Source organism: Cupressus sempervirens, chromosome 3, assembly GCF_028749045.1.
Source record: "Cupressus sempervirens isolate cs-2001-9-10 chromosome 3, ASM2874904v1, whole genome shotgun sequence".
Taxonomy (NCBI): domain Eukaryota; kingdom Viridiplantae; phylum Streptophyta; class Pinopsida; order Cupressales; family Cupressaceae; genus Cupressus; species Cupressus sempervirens.
Genome location: NC_143120.1, coordinates 353,702,538 through 353,726,785, shown reverse-complemented (window position 1 = coordinate 353,726,785; position 24,248 = coordinate 353,702,538). Strand labels below are relative to the sequence as shown.

The 24,248-nt window shown below is 34.0% G+C and overlaps 1 protein-coding gene across 4 annotated transcripts in view; it reads right to left on the bottom strand.

Moving 5' to 3' along the window:
- The window catches only part of LOC149566441 (uncharacterized), a 162,920-nt gene extending 155,431 nt beyond the window's left edge, over positions 1–7,489 (bottom strand). For all 4 annotated transcript variants that reach the window (XM_089817401.1, XM_089817405.1, XM_089817403.1 and 1 more), the window contains exon 1: positions 7,223–7,489. In XM_089817401.1, the coding sequence (XP_089673527.1) occupies positions 7,223–7,452 (230 nt within the window). In that variant the 5' untranslated portion in view covers positions 7,453–7,489. The remainder of the gene's footprint in view (positions 1–7,222) is intronic.
- Between the last annotated feature and the right edge of the window lie 16,759 nt (positions 7,490–24,248).

The window sequence follows — 24,248 nt, the reverse complement described above, 5'->3', positions numbered from 1 at the left end:
TCATAACAGCAGTGTCTACAAAAGAAGAATACAAACTATATCAGATTCAGACCAAAATCAGTAAATCACTTTGCAAGAATATTAAGTTCAATCTCCTCCAATCGATCTATATTTCATTTACATAAATGACTTTACTTTACTGACATTTTATCTAACATTTATTTAGTTTGAGATGTATCAAACATTGTTGTCAACAATAAGATCAATTGTATATTGTATTCAACTTATATGACATGTACCGGGACAAAACTCTAACTAGTGTTCCATGGGACATGTCCTCCCAAAAGAACCTTGTGATTTCAGGATGGGGACATCTCCAAGATGTATGGACTTGGGAGGGCTGTCTCCACGCTACACCCCTACCACCTTCATCATCTCCAAGATGCCAAGGATGTTCGGATGTCCCCAACACATTTGAGGGACTCCCAAAAGTCTGCCAACTGTCTTGGGATGCCCAACTGACTCCTACAACCAGATTTTGCAAAAGTCTTGCTTTTAAAATAAAAATACAGTATACTTTTACAACTTTGTGCCCAAAGTCAAACCCTAATGGCCTATGGGCCCCACCCAAATCCCACAAACTCTATAAAATTAATTGTCATTTAAACTCACAAATAAAAAATTACAAGCTGAGAGTGTGAGTGTGAGTGTGAGTGTGAGAGTAAGAGTTGCGAGTGCAAGAGGAAGGAGTGGGAGATAAAAGAAGAGTGTTGAAGAGGTGAAAGAAGAAAAACAAGTAGATAAGTGAAGGCAAGTTGCCAGCAGAAAGGATTGAAACTGTCATTTTTCAAGCAAGAGGTAGGCTTCTATGACAACTGCTTTTTATTTTTTTCAATAATTTCATATTTATGTTAATAGAATCTTATGTTGATAGAATCCATAGAAGTGGCTATATATTATCATTTATGTTGGTAGAGTCCATATTGCATGACTGCATATTGTTGTCAACATTGAATAATCATGTACTAAGTTGCAAATTTCAATTTCAAATTTCAAATTCAATAGTTATTTGTTTAGTTATGAATTTTCAATTTGGCAAAAAAGAATATAATTATGTGACAATAAGCTGGCATATTTCTGTAAAAATTTGAGTTTTAAAATTTAGTTTTAGATGTTCAAATTTTTTAGTTTGTAAAACTAAGATGTGTATCCTTTATTTTTGCACTTCATGCAGCCTGAAGCCAGAAAAGTAAAAAGTAAATCTGTTTCTTGCATTATGCATAGTTTGAAATTTAATTTTGAAATTATAAGCTTATAAATTTTAAATCATTTATTGTAATGTCACTATGAGTGAGGATGAGCTTGAGCTTGAGATTCAAGAAGTTGATGATGCTTATACTATGTCTGATTATGCACCTGACTGTGTTGAAAATGCATAAGCAAAGAGAGATGACTGGGAAACCCATAGCACTGGTTCCATTTCGAGTGCAAATATTTATTTCTTTTTGATCCTAAGTCTCCTATAAGACAAATTCCAACAAAATTACATGATGAGCTTGGGGCATCTGGCGGCAGTAGATTGTGGAAGTGCCATTTTTGGAAGCTTGGATTTTAAGGCAGCATAGCAAAGTTAATACCCCCTCCATTCCTGCATAAAATGTGTAGAAGTATGTGAGATGATGGCATAAAAATTGAAACGAAGGGATGAACTATGTAAGTTATGGAGTGGTCCACATAGTGAAGACAATGCACCTACATTCACTTATTTTTCTTTAAGGCTAAGGAGTCATCAAATATAGGGTTCTACTAATACTACTTTGCTATAAGTAGTTGCACCTATGCTAGTTTCTTCTACTTCAAGGGTGGCAGAGGCTAGGTGGAAATGCAAGATGATAAGTGATGCTCCTTAACCACAAGCAGAATTATTCAATGTGCAATTGAAAGATGTGGGAGATGATACCACTTGCAAATTCTTTTTTGCCAATGGCATTCCATTCCATGTGGCGCACTCCTTATAAGGAGGCAATGGTGGAGGTAGCAAGGGTAGGACCATTGTATGTACCACTAGGTAGACAAAATTGAGGATCATTCTTATCCAAAATAAATATGTTGATGGAGAAAATGAAGGAATCCTGGGTCACAATTGGATGCAGCATAGCCTTGGATGGGTGAACATGGTAGGCATTATCCACTCATTAATACCATGATTATATGTCCAGAGGACCCTTATTATCTTAAGGCTATTTGATTGTTAAGGTCATCAAAAGGATGTTGATTTTCAGTTTCAGATCTTCAAAGATTCTATAAAGGGGGTTCAGTCACAAAACGTGATCCACGTAGTCACAAATGTGACCGATGTGTGTAAAGTTACGAGGAAGTTGAAATTGAGGCAGCTTATAGCTATATTTGGCAGATTTCCTGTTATGTGCATGTCATGAATAATGTATTCAAGGGCATGGGAAAGATTGATTCAATAAAACCAGTGGCCAATGATGTTAGAGCTCTGTAGATATAATGATATTTATCCAAAACCACCATATTTCACATGCAGTCTTTGGGACCTTCTCTAAGAAGAAATTCTTGAAACATGTCAAGCCTATATATGCATTGTATTTGATTCCCTTGGAGAGGATGCTTGAGTTGAAAAAGGAATCACAACTAATGATTTTAACAGTCTAATGGAATTGGTGGTCCAAGACAAAGTAGGGGAAGAGGGTGAAATATGTAGTGAAGAGTGATGTTTTTTGGGGTGCTGCAAAATATTTTGACTGCATCATTACAAGAGTCTTCTAGATGATTAGGTATGGGGATGCCAATGCACCTAGACTTGGAGAATTGTAAGAGTTCATTAATTCAATGTTAGACCAAATGAAAGCAATAGTGTGAGAGAACTTCACATCTTAGCATTCTACAATAAGCACATTTATCTAATCATTCGTTAGGGATGAAAAGTTTTCAAAAACCCCATACACATTGTAAGATTTGGCTATCCCAAGATCTAGAGGCCTGATGGAAAGCACAATAACAAGAGTGAAATAGTATAACACAAATAAAGTGTATTATTATCACTTATGCAATAGAATGGATCAACTGGATGCCTAATTAACTGAATTCACTCATTGAATCAACTATAATGATATTACAAAGGAAACCACTTGATTAAATAGACAACAGTGAGAGATAAGAGCATGCATAAGATAATTAAAAATGTTGTAATCTTATAGCATGATAATCAAAAAGATATCTTATCTTCCATCAAAAGTGGAAAAGTGAAAGTGTTGGATGTGACTAAAGGTTGATCATCCTCCAAAGTGTAAAGATGTTTGTGTCACACATCTACTAAAGGTGGATTCCCTTCCAATGTGGAAAGGTGTTTGTGCAACACATCCACAAAAGGCGGTAAAGTGATGTAGTGATAAGTTCACCAAAGTTGGAAGTCCTATCAAAGGTGGAGGTGGATAGTTATAATGTGATAACATCACCAAAAGCTGAAATGTTCCCATGTGGTACCTTAGTAAAGTTCAGTAACATGTGTGCTTAGAACCTAGGAGAATTATTCACTAGGTGTAACAATTATACACAACAATGCCCCCTCTTAAGTGCAAATTAGGGAGAATGTATGCAGACAATGCAAGATGGGCGTCGACTACTAGACCAAGTTAGATACCCACGTACAAATGCAATGCAATCTCTCACAAATGGCTAAATGTAGAAAACCTAGCGGTACAAAACTCCTCCAAAAAGAGATGAAAATACAAAATGATCTCAAAGGAAAATGAGGACAAAACCCAATGTGAGGAAATTGTCCCCCCATAAGAGGGAATGGAGAAGCCAAATGACCCTCCGTCAATATAGAATCTCCTACAAGGATGGTCTAATGATCTTGAGAACATTTCCTTGCTTAGGAAGAATAAGAGCTAATACTACGTCAATAATGTGAAAGCACGACAAAACTAAGTATCGTTGTTAACGAAGAATTGATAATGAATATCTTGTTGCAGTACGATGGTCAAGCATGGAAATGCCTATATGAGCATCGATTAGATACCCAAACTACATACATTCTCAACCAAAGAAATGTACCAAGCCTCACAAGAGAGATCCTAACCTAATAAATACAAGAGAATTACACCAAGTTGAGAAAAAATAACAAAGTACAATAAAGTTATGTGGTACTTTATGATAATGCATTTACAACATAGCTCATACTCATGATTGCCAACAATAATACAAACCAGAAACTGATGAAGAAGCCAACAAAAAATTATCCTAAAGTAGTTGACTACTAAAGACACCTCCAATTGGGATGTCCCAAGAAAATAAGAATAATTGGCCCCTAATAGTTGTTGCATGGAAGAACTAACAACAGGCCAATACAAACTTGATAGTTGGATAGCAAAATTTGGATTCCCAAATCTTTTTAAACAAGACTTTTCTACAAAAAACTTATTTAAAAGTTTTTTTAAAACTTTTCTTTTTTTCTTTTTTTCTTGGACTTTCTATTACAGTTATTACAATTGCTATATTTAGGCTATAGTAGACTTACATTGCTATGCAAAAAAAATATTTAGATCATGCATTACAATTGCAAAACTAAGCCAAATAAGGGCATGTGCTAAAAGTAAATTTTTTTATCACAATCACTATAAATTGATAGCACAACGATGAAGTACTGAAAAAATCATGCACTTGAAAAGAAGTCTATATGAACCCGATCAAGGCCTTAGAAGTTGCAAAAATGGGAATAACTAAATTTTCTTAAAAAATTTAGGAGCTAAAATTAGAACTCCTACACAAGAGAACAACATTCTAGCCAAAATAAAAAAATGCTCGCAAAAAGGAGCCCAGATGACTTAGATATTGTTGTTTGAAAGTCATCTACATAATTATGACACCTAAATGGCCGCCACACCTCAAATGCTTATAGGTTTGGTCTCCAAAGTCCGATTTGGACAAAACAAAAGTTAATATTAGGATGTTGGACCTCCTAAACCCAATCATGACCTTAGATTTGCACCAGGAAACTCCAATTTTGACTTGCAACAAGAAGCCAAAAAGAGAACCCCCAAAAAGATGCACTCAAATCCCTCAAAAGACGATCCAATGGCACTCAACAAGTTCTTGTACCAAGTATAATTTGGCTACAAAGGTAGGTACCCAAGATCTAGAGGCCTAATGGAAAGCACAATAACAAGAGAGAAATGATATAACAAGAATAAATTGTATTCCTATCAAACCTGTAATAGAATGGGTCAACTAAATGGTTGTAGCTAAATTCATTTCACTAAGTCAACTGGAATGATATAACAAAGATGACTCCTTAGTTAAATAGATCAGGTTGAGAAATAGGAATGGATATGACTATGACAAGTGTTGGAATTTTATGATCTGATAATTAAAAAGACAACTTATCACCCACTAAAGATGGAAAAGTGAAAGTGTCACATATTGGCTAAAAGTGGATCATCACCCAAATCAAAAAGATATTTGTGCCACACGTCCACTAAAGGTGGATCACCTTCCAATGTGGAAAGGTGCTTAGGCAACACATTCACAAGACTTGTAAAGTGAAAATGTGATAATGTGATAACATCACCTAAAGGCTAAAATTGGAATATTACTAAGTGGTTCCCAAGTAAACTTAAGCAACATGTGATTGTAGAGCCTAGGAGAATTACTCACTAGGTGCAACAATTAAACACACCAACACACATGGCTCTTTATGCATTGAACACCAAGTGATACATGCAAAGGCCTAGGAGTGTTACACCCAAAAAAGATGTTGAGGTGAAGGCAAGGCTCATGAAGGCTATCCAAAACATGTGTGATCTTGTTGAGGTTGGCATCATTCATATTGAGTAAGCAAGATTTGCTGCTATTAGGAATTATTCTAATGGGGCCAAGATGGATATAGGGAAACCATGGCACAAGAGGACCCAATTTTGTAGTTTGCTACGCACAAACCAACCTCTTTGACTATTTTATAACCATTTCAGGTTTCCAATGCTTCTTCCACTAAGAAGATCTAGTCTATTTATAGCTTCATCCATTTACTTAAAGAGAACATGCTTACCTCTAGGACAGCAAAGAAGTTTGTGACTATATATAGTGCCTTGTGTCTTATTGACCAAAACACACTTACATGTACAAGGAGAGTCCAGCATCACAGTGGAATGCGAAGCCAGAGGAGTCAACGTAGGTTGATGAGGATGCTACATAGATAGGACAAGTTGGTATTACTCTTGAGGAGCTTGACCATATGGAGTCTAGCAGTTATAGTAATGAGGAGTTTAGAAATGATTAGATGCCTCATTTCACTCTATTTTATTATCTTGAACATTTATCATTGTAATCATCATTATGAAATCTTGAATATAATGAAAAATATTGAATTCAACATTTTCATTGTTAGATTGTCAAAACTCAATTCAAAGTTTAATAGTTTCTAAGTTTTAATAGTTTGCCAGAATTTTATAATTAACTTTTATACTTATATATTTTGTTTATGACTAATTTTTCAAGTACTGTACATATTTCAACTCGCCTTCCGCTGCCTTCCCCCACGAACCCCAAATTTAGGACCCCAAATTTAGGCCCTTAGTTTCCCCGTCCCCAAAACTTGTCCCCATTTAGGAAACTCCATGGAACTATACTTCTAACAAAAATTTAGGGACTGCAATAACTTGAAAACAAATATACAAATAAAGGAATGTATAACTCGTCACGATCCTTTGTATTGGTTTATAAATTTGTCTGAACAATAGAGATTGAAAATAATTTATGGACTGTGAAAGTCTATTAATCTTAAGGCAAATGCTTTTAAAAATATATATTAATCTAATTAACTAAACATCAAAATTCAATTCGCTTTCATTGAACAACAACCTCATTAGAATTATATGAACAGAAGACTTTTATGTAATATTTTTCAAAAAAAAGCCCTGTTGCAATGGTTCAGGACCTGCAAAAGCTTTAAAATTTCCTGAATAAGATAAGAGCTTGTATGTCAAGATTGAACAAGAAATCCAAATCTCTTCACTTGAATGTACAAATTTATCTAAATAACCTTGATAACAATTGTTGAAGTAGCTTAATAAGAAACCTCCTCATAAAAATCCATGGAGTGCAAGAATTATTATTTAACGAATATGTAATTTATAAAAAAGCATCAAATTCAGTTAACTATAAAACTTAAAATTAATAAATTTTTCCAACATTTTATGTAGTACAGAAGTTTGAGAATTTTTTTTATCTTTATAAGAGAGTTGAATTTGTAACTTACGAGAAACCAGCAAGAACAAAAGTGAATACGGCGGTAGAAAGGGAAGCCAAGACGATTCCTATTGCCACTTCGCCCACGTTCATCTTGGCTTTAATTTTTCTGCCTGTATGTGTGCAACTTTGTGATAATTTTATGGATACTCTGCTTTCCCGTTTTAATGAGTTTCCCCGTCTAGGAGGCAACTCAAAAGCCTTTATTTCAAGCCTACAATTAACTGGCAATTGCAGCATTTTTTTTGCCAGAAACAAATCAGTAAGCGCTATTCACTACTAGTATACAAAACGTGTCTATATATTTAATATAAATTATTTTTGAGTGGTTTTGATCGAATTTAATTTAATTTTGATACATTAAGATCTTAAATTTCCACCCTCTTTATGAAGTGAAGGATTAGAGAGGGAATTTAAATTCAGATTTTGTTATTAGGTAGTTTTTAGTGACAATTATTTATTTCAAATTGTTTTATCTTAAAAATATATGTGAAATGATATTTTTTAGAAATTGTATTTTTGTAGAAAATTTATGCTTATAATTGGATACTATATTAGGATCTATTACATTCATTTTGGGGATTTCAAGGTCTAAATGCTTATTATGCTTGATCTTGGCAACCTTTTCTTCTTCCCCCGCGTCTTTTCATCTATGAACCAATGCACCATCCAATTTCTAACTCATTTGGGTATAGAATGCCAATGGTGTCATGTGCCCCTAACGATTGAGGCTCAATTTTTAACCTTGTGCCCAATGTTAGGGTATTGGCGAGAAATTTGATTTTGTGGTGAGCCTAAATAATTTGTGAATTATATTATGATGTATTGAGTATAAAAACATCTTATCTCTTCTCATTTTGTCATCCAATATACATATATGATTTACAACTTTTCCAATCAAGTTATCAGGATTTTCAAGCAATTACTAGTAATTTAGCAATTAGATTCAAGATTTGAAGGCAAGTATCCAAGGTCAAGTTTTTGTCTCTAATTCTTCAAAATCATTCAAGTTAAATGCAATCTTCTCTCATTGCAGCAAGTTTCTCTTCCATGATGGCTAAGCAAAGGAATTTTCAATTAAACAAGAAAATCATTTCTTCATTTACATTCTCTCTCCTTCATTGTAAGTAGTTATTAAACATGTCTATATTCAAGATCTAGGAATCACATTCATAGATCTATGTATTTGTGAAGACATCCTTGATTTAAATCACATTCCAAGGCTAACTATTAGAATTTCAAGTACATTCAAGCATCTGGGTATGAGCAATTTCTACATCTATCTATATAAGAGCTTATGCATGTGAATCGAACATTTACCCTAACATACTTTCCTTTATGCAATTTTATTCTATTTTCAAGGTTGATTCCTAAGGGGTGTTTGACCAAGGCAAACCTTTTTCAACAACCTTTTCCTTTCTTTTATGTGTGCAAGAATGGGTTATGAAGCCATCAAATGAAATACAAGAAGATTGGATATAGTTAGATGACCCTAGAAGATTTCAACCAAAATTACCAAGTACAGAACACTATTGGTTTCTTATTCCAAGGTATAGGGCAAGTTCCAACCTTGTCCCTTGCATTTTTAGCTTGGATTTCACACACATGTTAGATCTATGCTCTAGTTTTAGTTTTGGTTCATTTACTCTCTCTGATAGTCCATATCAATCTATTATTTCTAATTTCGCAGTATCTCTAGTTATCATCTATGTCACATCATTTCATCATTTCTATTTTTATCAATGCATATTTTAAATAAGGATCATTTTGTTGGCATATTGTTTGACTCTCCTTTTGAGCCTAGTGAGGCATCTTCCTTCCATAATGTGCAATACATGAAGCAACAATGATTTACCTATTTTGACATCAATTTACCATTTTCCTTTATTGACATTTTTGGTGAATCAAACACCTAATATGTCATCCCATTATTTCATTGATTTGGTGTTTAGATACATGTGCATTGCATTAATCTTATTCAACCAATATCGTTGAGTGTACCCAATTTTAACGTTCATCTACCCATATTGTCGACTATGATAATAAGTATATTAAAGTCAACAATGTTGTCAATCTTACTGATCAGCCTCAATATGAACCTAAACTCAAATCTAAACTTGAGCTTTGCATTACCTTTGAGCCTAGTGAGATTTAAAGCACCAAATGGTCATCTTTACACTATTGCAAAGGTTAATGATATTTATTCTCATGGTGTCTTTATTGACCTATTGGCAAACAGATTGTTCTTTTTATTTAACCCTTGGGTGCCAAAATTTTATGAACAATATCTAGTTAGAATAGTTGGAAAGATGCTTCTAAGAAGACTAACTTTCCTCTAAATTATTAGGTACAACTCCATATTGCAGATTTGCAATGAATTATGTTTGTTCCTAAATCTAAAAAGGGGTATGTTCTTAACTCGAGAATAGGATAGGTAAACCGAGCTAGACCTATACAGGATCTAACTCATGCAAGAAAAGATTTTAGAAGATAAATTAAGTTTATGAACTCATACATCTTTTGAACTCATAAGACTTAAAGATTCAATATTACATAACAACAAATGCTAACTAATTCAGCAAGAAACTAAATATGGAGGAAGAAAGATTAACTAGAAGGGGACATCTAAAGGACCTTTCTTGAACCTATGATGACAATACTTATCATATTCAGTTCACTACCTCAAAATAGGGGATGAAGCTCTATTCATTCCTTGTTTTAATTCAGATAAAAGAGAAAAAGGAAACAAAGAATTAACAACTAACAGAATGGAACAGAAAATAATTGATATAAAATACCATTAATTGACTATGCAGCATCAAGTATTTCACACCAAAATTTGCCGACCTTTTATTAATTTTTCATTACCATACATATAGGGTTTTGAGATGACTGTTACAAAGGAAGTTCAATCAGTTCATCTCCTCAAAAATGACAAATGGGAAGGAGTCAATTTGTCTATTACAATGATTATAACAAAATATGAAAGAGGCAAAAAATGAATCACTTCGCCTTCTTTCCCTTTTTGGCTTTTGTCCTATAGGCCTTAGCAACTACAATGATTGGAATTAGTTCTTCATGCCTATGGATGTGTGCATTCGTATATCTCAAGAGCCATTTAGAATGCTCTCTAGCCAAATCCTTGACAACACTCAAACAATCTCGTATTTCCTCCATGGCCACATGTACACAGCCACCAAGTTTTTGGAGTTTGAAAACTCTGTTCTAATGACTAGAATATATATCTGTTAGGCTATCTATGAAGTTGGAGAAGTTTGATTGCATGGTGGATATTCCAGTTATTCTTTTTCCTTAACCGCTAGTTTGCGAGTCTATATGCAAGCCTCTTGGGAGTTCATAATCTCTATCTTGATCTTTCTTCATTTTAGCTTCAGTTTCTTTGAGCTCTTCTTATGTTGTTAAGATTAGTTTGGACTTGAACTGCATGCTCTAAAGCCATTCAAATAAAGGCTCATCTCCTTTAGGTAAGATCTTTGCTTCTACAACCTCCTTAGTCTTCATATGAATGATCATCTTCAACAGAGAGATACAATCTTCACTCTATGTTCTCTCCACGACCAAAGTGGCTCTATTTGATGAAATATTGTCTTTCTTTCTTTCCAACCTCAATATAGCATTGCCAATTTTCTCTATAATGGAGAGTCCCTCCAACTTGAGTTTCCTACTCCACTCTCTACTGATCTACCCAAAATGTTTGTCTTCTTGGATTTGGGAGATGAGTGCTTGAACATCTACAATAGTAAGATCACTGGTAATAGGCATCCCAGATATGCTTGCCAATGGGGTGACCAACTGCCTGGTGAAGCCATTCAATTCTTGTATTTTTTCTTTCATCTAAACCTTTGACAACTTAAGGTTCTCCAGTTGTCCTTCAATCACCTCATTTGTTGACTTCCATAAGCTAACTTTGGTATCATGTTTGGCCTCCCCAAGATTCAATGAATGCATAGTAGAATCATCAGTAGACATATCTTCAATCTCTCCCTCCTTGGTAGGATTTTTTATCTCCATTGTTAGATGCCCTATTTCAAGGTCTTGTCTAAGGATGGACAAGGTCTTCTACTTCTTGACTTCACTCAAGGCTGACCTAGAGCAAACCGCAAGGGATAAGGTATCCTTGTTGGGGGTGTATCACCTAATTTTGTAGTGCAACATGAATACTAACTATTAAATGAAAGCATTAACAATACTAAACAAGCTAACACTTAAGATAGGACCGATGGTTATCACCACAAAAGGAAGCAAACCAAGAATGGTAGGCTCCTAATAGTATAACACATGATGAAATGGATTTTTCCCTAATAGGAGGGGATATATGCTCACATTGTGCTCAAGCTTCCAAAGGATGTGGGATTTCACCAAATGTGTGTATGGATGAGCATTTCAAACAATGGAGATATGGAGGGATTTCAACATTATGATGGTATTTTGGTAGTTTTTAGGCTCTCAAAATAGCATCATAACATTGCATGAAAGGTGGATGATCTTTGTGAAGGGAGAGGGTTTCATTTATAGGCAAACAGGTAGAGAGATGGATGGTTAGGATGAAAAGATGATAAGATGGTGAGGGAGGGCTAGGATGCAAGGAGAAGAGAGCACATGGATTGTGCTTGTTTAGCACCAATAGGGAGGTGACACATGTCACAAGGAGGATGAGTGTGAGATGATAGGATAAGGGTTGGTCAAGGGAGTAAAGAGGGAGGTTGAGTATGTAAGAGGGATGTAAGAGTCATTAAGGGAGGTGTAAGAGATATTTTGAGGATGTAAGAGGCGTAGTTGAGTTTTTTGACTTTGGTTTGGGTTAGCAAGTCTTAACTCTTGCTTAAAGTTGTGCACATGTTTAGGAGGGGAATTAGGATTAGCTTAGAAAGGGGGTTAGGGGGCAAGTGGTTTAGCTTTGATGGGATGGGTTAGTTAGATAGCTAAGTGAGGTTAGTATGGGTGAATGGGTTGGATTAGGGGTTAGGAAAGCTTTTAGATATTTTATTAAATGATTTATTTAACAAAATGGGGATATGAAATTAAATTGAATAGATTTGGGGATTTATTCAATTTAATAGAGCAATAGGGATTTAATTGATAGATTGATTTTGGGTGATCATTTGATTTTATCAATTGGACTATAGTTAATTAAATTAATTAATTAACTAAGGGATGATGATTAATTAATTAAATAGTAAATACTTAATCAATAATGTCCTAGGAGATGACTAAATATGATTACCTATTGATGTAATCAGATTTAGGTGTCTATAGCTCTTCCTATCTAGAGTGTCCTCCAACCATGAATATGTGCTTATCGCTTTGGAAGTCGTCCCAAGAGAATCTATGCTGAACATTTTCCTCTTGACCGGAGTGATTTCTTTCGCGATTAAAGAGAAGGGATTCTTTTGGGCTTGTGAAATGAGCTTCAAAGAGTCTTGGCCTTTTTCCACCTCCAAATTCTTCTTGGTTGCCTCATCATATTCAGTGGATTCATTGTTACTACTTCCTCCATCTCCTAAATCTACTACTTGTACTTGAGGACTACTCGGCTAGAGAAGTGTAGCACTTGCAGATGGAACTGGGCTACTATGAGGTGAGGGGACTAGAGTAGCCATAGTATCTTTAGGTTCTTCTTCTTTCTTCTTCTCGGCTTCTGTTGGAGTTCCAATCACTGGGAGGAAGCCATCATGACAAGTTCTAGCCAAAGGAATTTTCTTGTTAGGAGGTTTGATCGCCTCCACCTGACGTTTGAGCCAATCCCTGAGTGATAGCCAAGGTCACACTTGATGTGCCTCTTTGAGAAGAAGGTCATGGCAACTATTGGAGAAGCTTGAGCAGATGTACTTTTACTTCAACTCCTTCTGGTTGTAGTCCATTCAACCTTCTTCCTAGTCCTTTTAATAATCTGGGTCATCATGATCTCTAGCTCTTCTCTAGTATCTTCATAAGGTTCTGAGCTGATAGGAGTATTTCTTAGCTTTGTTAGATAGGTGTTACTATACATCCATCATCTTCTACTCCCTCAACATTGATATCAACTTTATACATCCTCACTTGTTCTACTATAAGTCTGGCGAAAGCATGATCATAGCTCTCGAACTCATCCTTGCAATCGACCCACTAGTCTTCAATGGTGGTGATGTGTTTGATCACACTTCCAATCTGCAACACCTCCCTTGCATATCCATTTGGATCAAACATAGGCCTTAAGACCTCATACATCTCCAATTTATATTTCAATTTGAACACCTTTAGCATGTTCTTTGCATCAGAATGAGACTCACAACTGAAAGCTCCCACCTTCATAGGAAACTCATACCCTTTCTTCTTCAAACTCCTGCTCAGCATGTTCCCTTGGATTGCTTGCCACATGATCTCGATCAACATGATCATATCACTAGGATATCTCGACAGCTTCAAAGAAAAGTCATCAAAAGCTAAAAGACACAAATATGAAAAGGATGAGAACTGGATGAAATAACTCCCAAATTGGCCAATAGCCACCATAGCTTTAGAACTAAATCTCCTCTCTAGACATCCCTAGAGCTCCCTAAAAATTCTCATGGTGAATGCATCATTAACTCTTATATATTCTGCATAACTATTTTCCAATTGTAAACATGGGTAGAATTCATAAGACTTCACATCATCAGGAAAACTTTCCACTCTTGGGAGGCCTAGCCATAATTGTAAAGAAGATAACATCTAAATGAGGAAGGAGGACATGTAGAATGTGTTGTAGAATTTCTTAGCACTAAGAGCATTGGATAGAATCTCACTTACCTCATGAGCCCAATCAATATATTGGTATCAAAACAGATGACTTGTACCAAAAAGAAATATTGCTCAACAAATTTTAAAGCTTCAACCTCACCTTTCAATATGTGTAAGAGGACCATGATGCCAATAATCTTAGGTTTGAGATTAGTCCCAAATAGAGTTTTAGGAACCTTACTCTTGGTGCTCCGTGGTTTCTGGAACCATGATTGGATGATCTCTTTTCTCCAAATCATCTTCTTTGTAGAGAACTCAGAAATGGCTCCTCCAAATGTCAAATTTGAAAATTCTTCCCATTTTGGAACTCAGAGGCAATTCACCATAGTCTACCTATCAATGGAGATTAATATTGTGTCATCCGACAATACAATCTATCTAGTGTCTAGGTTGTAATGGTTTATGCATTCATAGGTTAATTTTGGAACCTGGACTACAACAAGAAAACCAGCTACCTCAACAAGCCCGCATCCTCAGAGCTTCTTAGTAATGGGATGTATTGGCTTCCATCTCAATCTCTTCTGAAAATCTTACATATCATAGAAATGGAGAGAAGTATCCATGAAATTCTGCAGTGAAGACTTAATTCCGTTCAACCTATCGAAGCCCACAAATCTAGTTGCCATTTCTATTTGAGAATAAATTTGAATCCAAAGGAATGAAAAGAATAGAAAATACACATATACTAGAATTTTTTGAAGAAGTCGTTCAATTTTAACAGAATAATAGTTCAAGAAAGAGCCGTGGTTTTTGTAACTACTCATGTTTGCATCTATATAAGGACCTCAATTCATCTGTTGATCTTCAAAATTTGTGCCACATGAATGAATTGAAGGAGAGATATGTTGAGATAGTAAATGCATTATTTTAATGGATATTTTAGTGTCCTTTCACTTTTTTGTTGGCCTAACAGTAACTTTCTATCTTCCCATACTTACTTTCTCATTTTCCTTTTAAGTTTCGAGAAGTTGCAAATAGAGTACTCCATAAGAAAATATCCACTAAGTTGAATTCTACTTAATAATCTTTTCCCACGATAGTTACAATATTTTATATCCTCATCTTGAGAAGTTTTGTGCAGAAATTGTGGGTCCAATTTGTTCGCAAACTTGATTTTATTTAAAATTCGAAAAATTTTCTTCATGGGTTGAAAACCCACCACGGAGAAGACAATTTCCATTTCTCTGCCCAAGCTTCCCTTTTACTTTATCTTTTGGCTATTGTTTCCTTTAGGTTTGGAGATGTCCAAAAGGAGTGTGAAAATTCATTAGGGACCTACCTTTTGTTTCCTTTCCTTCAGAAATTCCTTTTGCGAAAAATTGACTTCATGGATTGAAACCGCGCCAAAGAGAAGTCAGTTTTGAGTTTTCTACCTCAGATGATTATAAGAGTTGTGACGAATTTTGGACATTTCCTAAGGCAAATAATTGTAAGAGGAACATTAATTTTCCATAGGACACTCTATTATTTTCTTGTTTTTATCCAATTGCATCATTTGGTGCTCTTTGTAGGAAATCGCTTGTTTGGGTTGAAAACCTGCAAAGGAGAAGACAATGTCTAGATTTTTGCAAGCTTTTATTTTTATGAGAAAATGATAGAACACAAGTAGATTAATCTTTATGGATGATCCTTGCACAAGTAGTGTGAATCTCCATTAGATTAGACACTAAGCTACCTGTACAATCCCTCCACAAAAGTAAAAAGAAAACCACCCGGCTATGAAATACGGAGAAGGGGAAAATGAAAAATCTGATGAAGACTCCTTCCACCTATGGGGGCTTATACCTAGACTTGAACATGCCTAGGAAATTACTAAGACACAAGAAACCACTTTTATTACTCAGGTGCAGTATGAAAAGTGGGGCAACATGACCCTACTTGTGTAATGAATGCGATAACTGAATACCATTGTTACAAGAAAAAATCCCAACATGGTTTCTATGACTCTTAATGGTTTCTCTTATCCTACCTATGGTTTTATTACATTTTCCATAGAATTTGGTAGTAAAACTTTGGATGTAAAATTTTTTATCATCTCAACTTTCGATCAAGTTTCAAGTTAAACTTGATCTGACATGGCTTACTTCTCTGCAAATTGTATCCTCTCATATCCAAAAGTGTTTGAAGTTTCCCCTTAAAGGAGAAATCATCACTGTTAATCATAATTTCTATAAGCATTCCACACCTCAAGAGTTTATTGACCTTAGTTTCTTTTGGACTTTTATGTCTTAAACAACTCAATCTTGTAAAGACAATCTCTTTTTATCATATCTGAAGTGTAGAATTTAAAAGATTTGCAAGCTTGGTAATCTATGAATGTTTCATCTCATTTTCCTAGAAATGGACTTCTCCCTATACCACCTTCACCTATATATGCTACTATTCAACCTCCTATATCTTATAAATATTCAACCAATGTTATCTCTCAACCTACAATGGTTTCTTTCATTCTTCATCCTAAAGAAAAGGGCTTGATGTTGATTGATATCAAACCAAGTCAAATATCTAGTAGAACCAAGTGTAAGTAATATTCTCATGATCACTATCATGAATGTTATAGTAGAGCTTGTGAACTTTCTTTCCAAATACTCCTTCCCCTAAAACATCCATTGATTCTTTGATTCCCTTTAACCATCCTATGCATCTAATCTAAAGGAGAAAGTAAATTTGAAAAAGATGAAATTGAACAAACATGATAATTATATTTGTATGTTGGATTTGGATGAAGAAGATATTGTTGATAATGATTCTTTTAATGTTCCTAATGCAACTAAGTGTGATATTCATGCTAGTGATTGTAATGATATGTATGATCTTATTGATGTTAACCATGGTTTTTCACCTATTTTTTACAACAATTATCTATGGGTCCTAGAGGAAAAAAAAGTGACCCATTTTTAAATCATGGTCCATTTTTGGAACTGTCTATGATTCTATCTACCATATTGGATGTTTTTGCTCTTGCATTATTCCCAATTTCCCTAAACACTATAGACTAAGATAGGGGAAGGAGATTATTTGGACTAGCTCCTATTATGTGGTAGACTCTTTGTTTTCTTGTTGTAAAGTCCTCCCCCCTTAATGTTTTGCTTGATATATATTTTGTTTAGATTTCTTTATAAGAACCTTTCTTCTATGTTGATGTAAAATGATAAAGGAATTAATTTGTCATGTCATTCCTTTATTCATATCTCTTAAATTATTATATATGGTTTTTTTTTTTTTTTAATGTCATGCATGTGTCAATCTTCATAAATTTTCCTTTTTATTGTATGATTAGGGGTTATGCAAAATGGTATCTACCTACTCATTTTGTTATCCACGATGTCAACCCAAAAAGACTCTTCTTTGTGATTCTTACATATTGTTCTTCTCGGTTAACTATTTGTCTAGAAGATGATGGCATCGATAATCTTGTGGGTCATGTGGATGCCTCAAATAGTATATCCCTTTGTATCCTTTTGTGAGGTGTTTATTTCCCTTAGTTTGTCCTTTCTTGGGTGAATCTCATTGTGGAAAGATTTATTATAGGTGCATGTATGCTATATTAAAGTCATTACTCTTGTTGAATCATGTACAATTTCTTTAAGTAGGGCCATAAACTCTTCTCCTTGTTTCACATTTTGTGCACACACACATACACAATGATTTAGTGCCATCTCTCTTATGGATGGTTAAGGAGACAATAATTTCCTTGTGTTCGTCTTTTCATTGGATAACTTAATGGATACAATTATTTCTTTAAGGACTAGTGTTCTTTTTATCTCTTTGGAGAAAATTATTTCCTTAGGCCTAATTTCTCTTTTAGATCTCTTAATGGAGATAATGCTTTTGTTATGGATTGATCTTACTATTTTGATCTTTTATTAGAGACAATGCTTTTCTTAAGGACTAATCTTCCTTTTTTAACCCTTTTCAAGATAATGCTTTCCTTAAGCCTCATCACTCTTTCTAATCTCATAATGAAGACAACACTTTCCTTAAAGATTGTTCCTCTTCAATGTGTCAACTAGCATAACCCAACTTTCTATACCATCAATTACATATTTTACAACACTTTCTCTTTGTATGATCCATAAAAAGGCAATACCTTCCTAGGCTAGTAGATATACTAGAGAGAGAGAGAGAGAGAGAGAGAGAGAGAGAGAGAGGTGTCTTTTTTATCTTAGTTTTGACTTTGATGAAGATTGTCACTTGGGGGCTTGATGTTTCTTTGTCTACTTGACCTTGATATGATTATTCTTATACATTGATTTACTTTACCATAATAAAAAAATTGTCTCAAACTCTTGCTAAATTGGGATCTAGATTTTTCATCCAAAAAAGTTAGAACTCATGATTACATAGTTTTTAGGACCTACTAGACCTCACTTTGATGATTTTGTGGTCTGAATGTTCATTAAGTGTGGTCCTAGATGTTATTTTAGGTTATTTTTTGCAAATCTAGAATCATAGCCATTGTTATTGATGATTTCCATATGCAGATTTGGATTTCATATAAATATGAGAGGAGGAGACATGTCTCTATGGTGTAATCATCATTTAAATAATATTATACTAACATGAATAATAATAATATGTATATATATACATATACATCTACATACATATATATATGTATGTATATGTATATGTGTGTGTATATATATATATGTGTGTATATATATACATATACATATATATGTATATATATATATACACATATACATTTATATACATATGTATACATATATATATATATGTATGTATGTATATGTATATATATATATATATATATATATAACATGGATAAGTATATATAGGAAATGATGACTACCAATAACAATAATGCATATCAGATTGAATCAATCTGATTGAAGCTACAATTTTAACACTCCCTCTTAGTTAGGGAGGATTGATATAGAACACATTATGCTCTCAACTATATCAAGAGATATCATCTCATCTTTTTATAACACACAATTGAACTAAATTCCATAACTTTAATATAAGATTAAACATGCTACCTTAAGTGTGGACTATAATAGTAACTATGTCATGGTGTCTGACAAGATCCGGCCCAAAGAACCATAAAAAGTCAGTTGTCATGGTGTTTGGAAAATTTTGGCCCAAAGAAACATGATGAGTTGGTTATCATAGTGTCTGACAAAATTTGGCCCAAAGAACCATAATAATAGATCTACCATTTATAATATCACCACCTTACAATGGTTACCTTCTGTATGTTCATTATCATGACTTCCAACACTCTGGGACAACAATTTTATGAAGTTTTTCATTATAATAGGTCTACCATTTATAAGATAGTCATCTTATAATGATTACCTTCTATTTATATATTTCAATGAAAGATTGTCACCTTTCATTACATATCATATGTGAAATAGTAACCACCATGAACCCAATCAGAGGGTGGTACAAAGGCTTTTCACCTTAATTTACTCTCACAGAAAAGAATGTATTTCAAGGAGTTTCACTTAGAGCTTCTCCTCATAGAGAAGATATTATTTAGAAAGGATTTCACCTCAAAAATTCTCCCTTCGAACATTGATCCTGGAAAATCAAGTCTAGTAGTTACTCCCTTCCCCAAGGATTCTTGTCAAACTCACTCTAAATTTGATATCTAATTTTCTGGTGATAAGTCATCAATTCCTCATGATATACATAGAAGTAGGCCCACCAAAATCATACACTTACCCACATGTATTTCTAGACTCCCTCTAAGTAGCAATTTTCTAAGCTCTTGCATTACCTTGGAAAAAATGTCACACTCCCTCTTAATGTAGAAGAATCTCATAATCTCAATCATCAAAAATGTTTGCTTCAAGAGCCTCACTTTATCCATCTTGATCATCAAGGTCTTTGGAGCTACTATCATTAGATTGAGTTTGCACAATATTTGGTAACATATGTAAAGTACCAACCTTATTTTCCTATAAGAAAATCCTCAAACAAAAAGGAAAAGATCAAGAAAAATAACCCTTATAGTATGTATAGAATTACAAATAAGAGAGAGACTACAAAGAGTAGATAAATGTAAAAGATAAAAATACTTATCTACACATGAACATTTAGAATTTGTCTTTTTAGATTATTTGAGAATGGAACATCTCCCCTCTAAATAAGGTTCAAGTAGGAATGGAACATTGACCATTATTCCCCCCATAATGTAAAATTTCTACTATTCTCATATTGTTGAACAATTTTGTATAAAATATGACAACTCCTTTCTAAGTTCTAACTTGCTCTTTTTGTCCATTGAAGGTCCAAACATTAATTTAGTTTAATAGTAGAAGTGAACATGTCCTTCCATTTTATTAAACTCGTCCACAATATGGAAATATCTTGATTAAGTATGATTGTGCCACATGAATGAATCTTCAACTCATATGTCAAGTTTCATTCATCAAGGAGAGAATCATAGATGGTTCAAATAAATTTAAAAACTTCATTAACGTTTCACAGCAACTCAAATTTTCTTATAGTAACTTTTGCAAATACAAGTGACATCATTTAGAAGTCATCACTTCCTCATGATGTACATAGGGGGCATGCCCATTAAAATCACATGGTCATGATGTATGAATCACAGTCCTCTTGACAACAGTAATTTGTTGATCACTAGAGAAATCCATCTCAACATTGTTTACTCCCTTTGAATCAATGATCAAAATCACAAAAGGTTGACTAAATCATATCCTCTATCTTGCTCCATCTCTTTCAAGGTTGCCCATAATTAAGTGTCAAGCTCCCTCTAAATCTTAATCTCCCTCTGCTTGCAATAGCATTCTTAGAGGAAAAGATCAAAGCATATAGCTCTTATAGTATGTATACAAATACAAAAGTAAGAGTGTAACTACTATAATACTAAAGGATAATGATAATATTAGGAATAATAAGATATTTATAATAATTATAATAGTGTAATATTATTCCTTCAAACTAACATAATTTCTCTATTCAAGATGATATCTTATTAATTATTATTTTTGTTATTTATATTATATTTCATATTTCATTATATTTAATAACAGACATCATGCTAATAAATTATATTGTTTAACATTTTTATATTACCAATTCCATTACATGTAACAATAATACATATATTATTATTACATATATTTAAAACCTTCTTATTATTTATAAAAATATCATCTCATAAAGATTAATACTTAAGAAAGTATAACCTTTATACTTATTGTATTGGGTTGGCACCCAAGGATATCACTATACTTGTGATTTGACTAAGTCCAAACATCTTGTTATATCAATTATTTGCCCATGTATACGGGGATAAATAGTATTAAGTAAATTACTTGTTCTCTTTTTATGTTCTAACTCTCAACTGTTGTTGACTGGTGAACATCCTTTTATTTTTTCCATAAGTTGATGTTATATTGTTAGGTGATATCTATGATCTTTAACAAGTCATTGAATAATGTTGTGAAACATCATAGAATCCATCTAATAATTCATTCCATTGTAGATTGGTTGTGATGAAGGAATTATATGTTGTTATGTCTTTCTCTCTCTAACATTGTTGAGTGATGAAGAGCGAGAAGATATGTTTGTGATTCCAAATTGTTATTGACAGGTTCTAATTCTTGACAATTACCATTTCTGTGACAACTGTAAAAAAAAATATCAGTCTTTATAAATAGTCACCGACCGACATGATTCCCATATTCCTCAATATGAAAACAAAAAAATGAACCTATCTACCCCATTGGCATGGCTTTTACTATCGTTTTATTCCTTTATACAATCACAACTATTAAGCTATGACACAACAAATATATTAGGAAGTAAATGAAATCTTTTCAAATTCATATTACAGTCGAGCATGATGGAAAATGAGATTATCAAGATACACATCTATATGAAAGAAGAGTTTCATGTACCTTTATGAAACTCTTCAGATTGTCAACAATTGAGCATGCAATAAACGTATGAAGCCTTGTAGATGAATGTAGTCCGGTGCTTGAACGAGTGCCTTTTTTTTGTCACATAGAGAGCTGGAAAAAGCATCATCATTGGAAAATGCTTACCATGATTATTTGCTTGAAGCATTTCAGTCACTGCACCTAAAACCCCTTAAAGTCAAATGCTTTTGATTCTTGTTGTACATAGACACAACCTAAGCACTCACTGATTAGACCAATAAGGGGAAGTCTCGCCACTGATCTCTTTCCAAGAAAACTGGGAAAAGATGTCAACATGTGATATAGAATATCCAAATAAGAAACATGGTGGGAAACAATTTCCCCTTGTTGATACGAACCAACATTGAAGACCCCACTCCTGTTGCACCTGCTAAGCCTTCTGAGCCCCTCAAATATTATGTCTTAAGTAACGTCGCTTCCAAAAATTACAAGCACTCACACCACACATAGTTGACTGCAAAAACTAAAAAGTGATGCTTCTTAAATAATAGATACCAAAATGCACACAACACATTAAAACAATCATAGCTAATGACTTGACTAGTCGATATATGAATGATGGTCATGACAAAGCAAAACACTTAACTCAAGAGTTCATGATGGCATACATGACACAAGAACAAGAACTCATTTCACTTTTCATGTTCACATTGGGAGATTGAGCCATGATGATAATATAAAACACCTCTAATAAAAGAAACACTAAGAGATCCTTTGACACAACTAACAAAAGATAAATAAACAAAAGGTATGCATCAAGAAATTCTTGCACAGTAAAGATACGTGAAACTTCCAAGCTCTTATCAAATGCAAATCCAATAATCCGATGCTAAACAATGACACTCCTACCTCTAGTTATACTTTTCCTACCTCTAGTTGCCTTCTAGTGACATTCTAAATTATACATCATCAACACAAGTTTTGGGTTCTAGGTTGCAGGACATGTGGTTGGTCCTAATGATGTTGGTTTGCAATTGGTTTAATGTCAACAGGGATGTCACATACTACTTCATTTGGGATCCAAGTGGAGGTTGGAGGTCATTGTGTTGTTGGATTACTTGAGGACAAGCAATTTCAAGGAGGGTGGACTGTAATGTCCCCATCCTTTTAGCAACTTAGTAGAGTTCTTAGCCTTTACATTCTCCAAAGGCTAAATGGAGAAATAAGAAATTGATTAAATTATTTTCTTGTAAAGTCATTAAATAAATTAAAATTAAAAGATAACTTTATATTTAATTAATTTAATTAATTATCGTATTGCAAGGAGAAGCTCTAGAGAGTGCATTAATTATTGAGTGGGAGCCTCTAGTAATTTAATTTTCTAGAAGCACAATTAATTATTGTATTGCAAGGCAGGAGTTTCTAGAGAGTGCATTAATTATTGGAAGGGGGGAACTTCTAGTAAATGTAATTAATTAATATTTGATTTCCTTCTAGAAGGGTGTAGGGAAAGTATAAATAGAGGTGGGAGCTTCATTGTTTAGCATGAGATTATTTTGAATTGAATTTGATAGGAGCTTGGATGTGTGAGCTATAGATCTATTCTTGGCATTAGAGGATGTCTATCCTCTCTTGTGACATTCTAGAAGTCATTCCCTTGGGGTTTGGCCTTTGGAATTCATTGCTATGTATTTGATTTTATTAGTTTCAGAGCTAATATTATTTCAGCAGTGGTTCAATCTTTAGTTTGCATAAATTCCATCTTTTTCATGTTATTGTTATGTGGTTTCAAAATCTATGCAAAAGCAGTAGAGTCTTTATCAACAGTTAGTTTAGTCTAGGCATTTCCAGGGTGCCCATTACAGTGGTATCAAAGCCGTCCATTATAGTAGTATCAGAGCCATCCTATGGATGTCTTATAAGGAATTTGGAATAGTTGGATAGAGGGAAAACTGTTTGACAAAATGTATATCTGTCCAGATCAGGATGTAATGTTCAAATAGTTACTGGGTACATTAGAGGAAGGGCAGTGTATGCAATAGGAGCTGAATAGGTGAATGGATACGATGTTCCAGCTTATGGCTAGACAAATGAGCATCGATATTAATCTAGGCGATACCAACAATGAAAACAATAACAATGGGGGAAATGAAAATAATAGGGGCAATGATAATGGAGGTTGAGGCAACAAAAATAGTCCTGAGAATAACATTAAAGGTAATCATTGGCATGGCAACAATGGGATCGAAACATGTATAGAGTCACCCAACTATGATGTTGGTGATGTGGGTATTTCAACGGAGTCAGTAGATGTGGTTTTATGCTTTAGTATTATTGATTCACAATTTGGTGTTGAATCTTGTGTGTAGA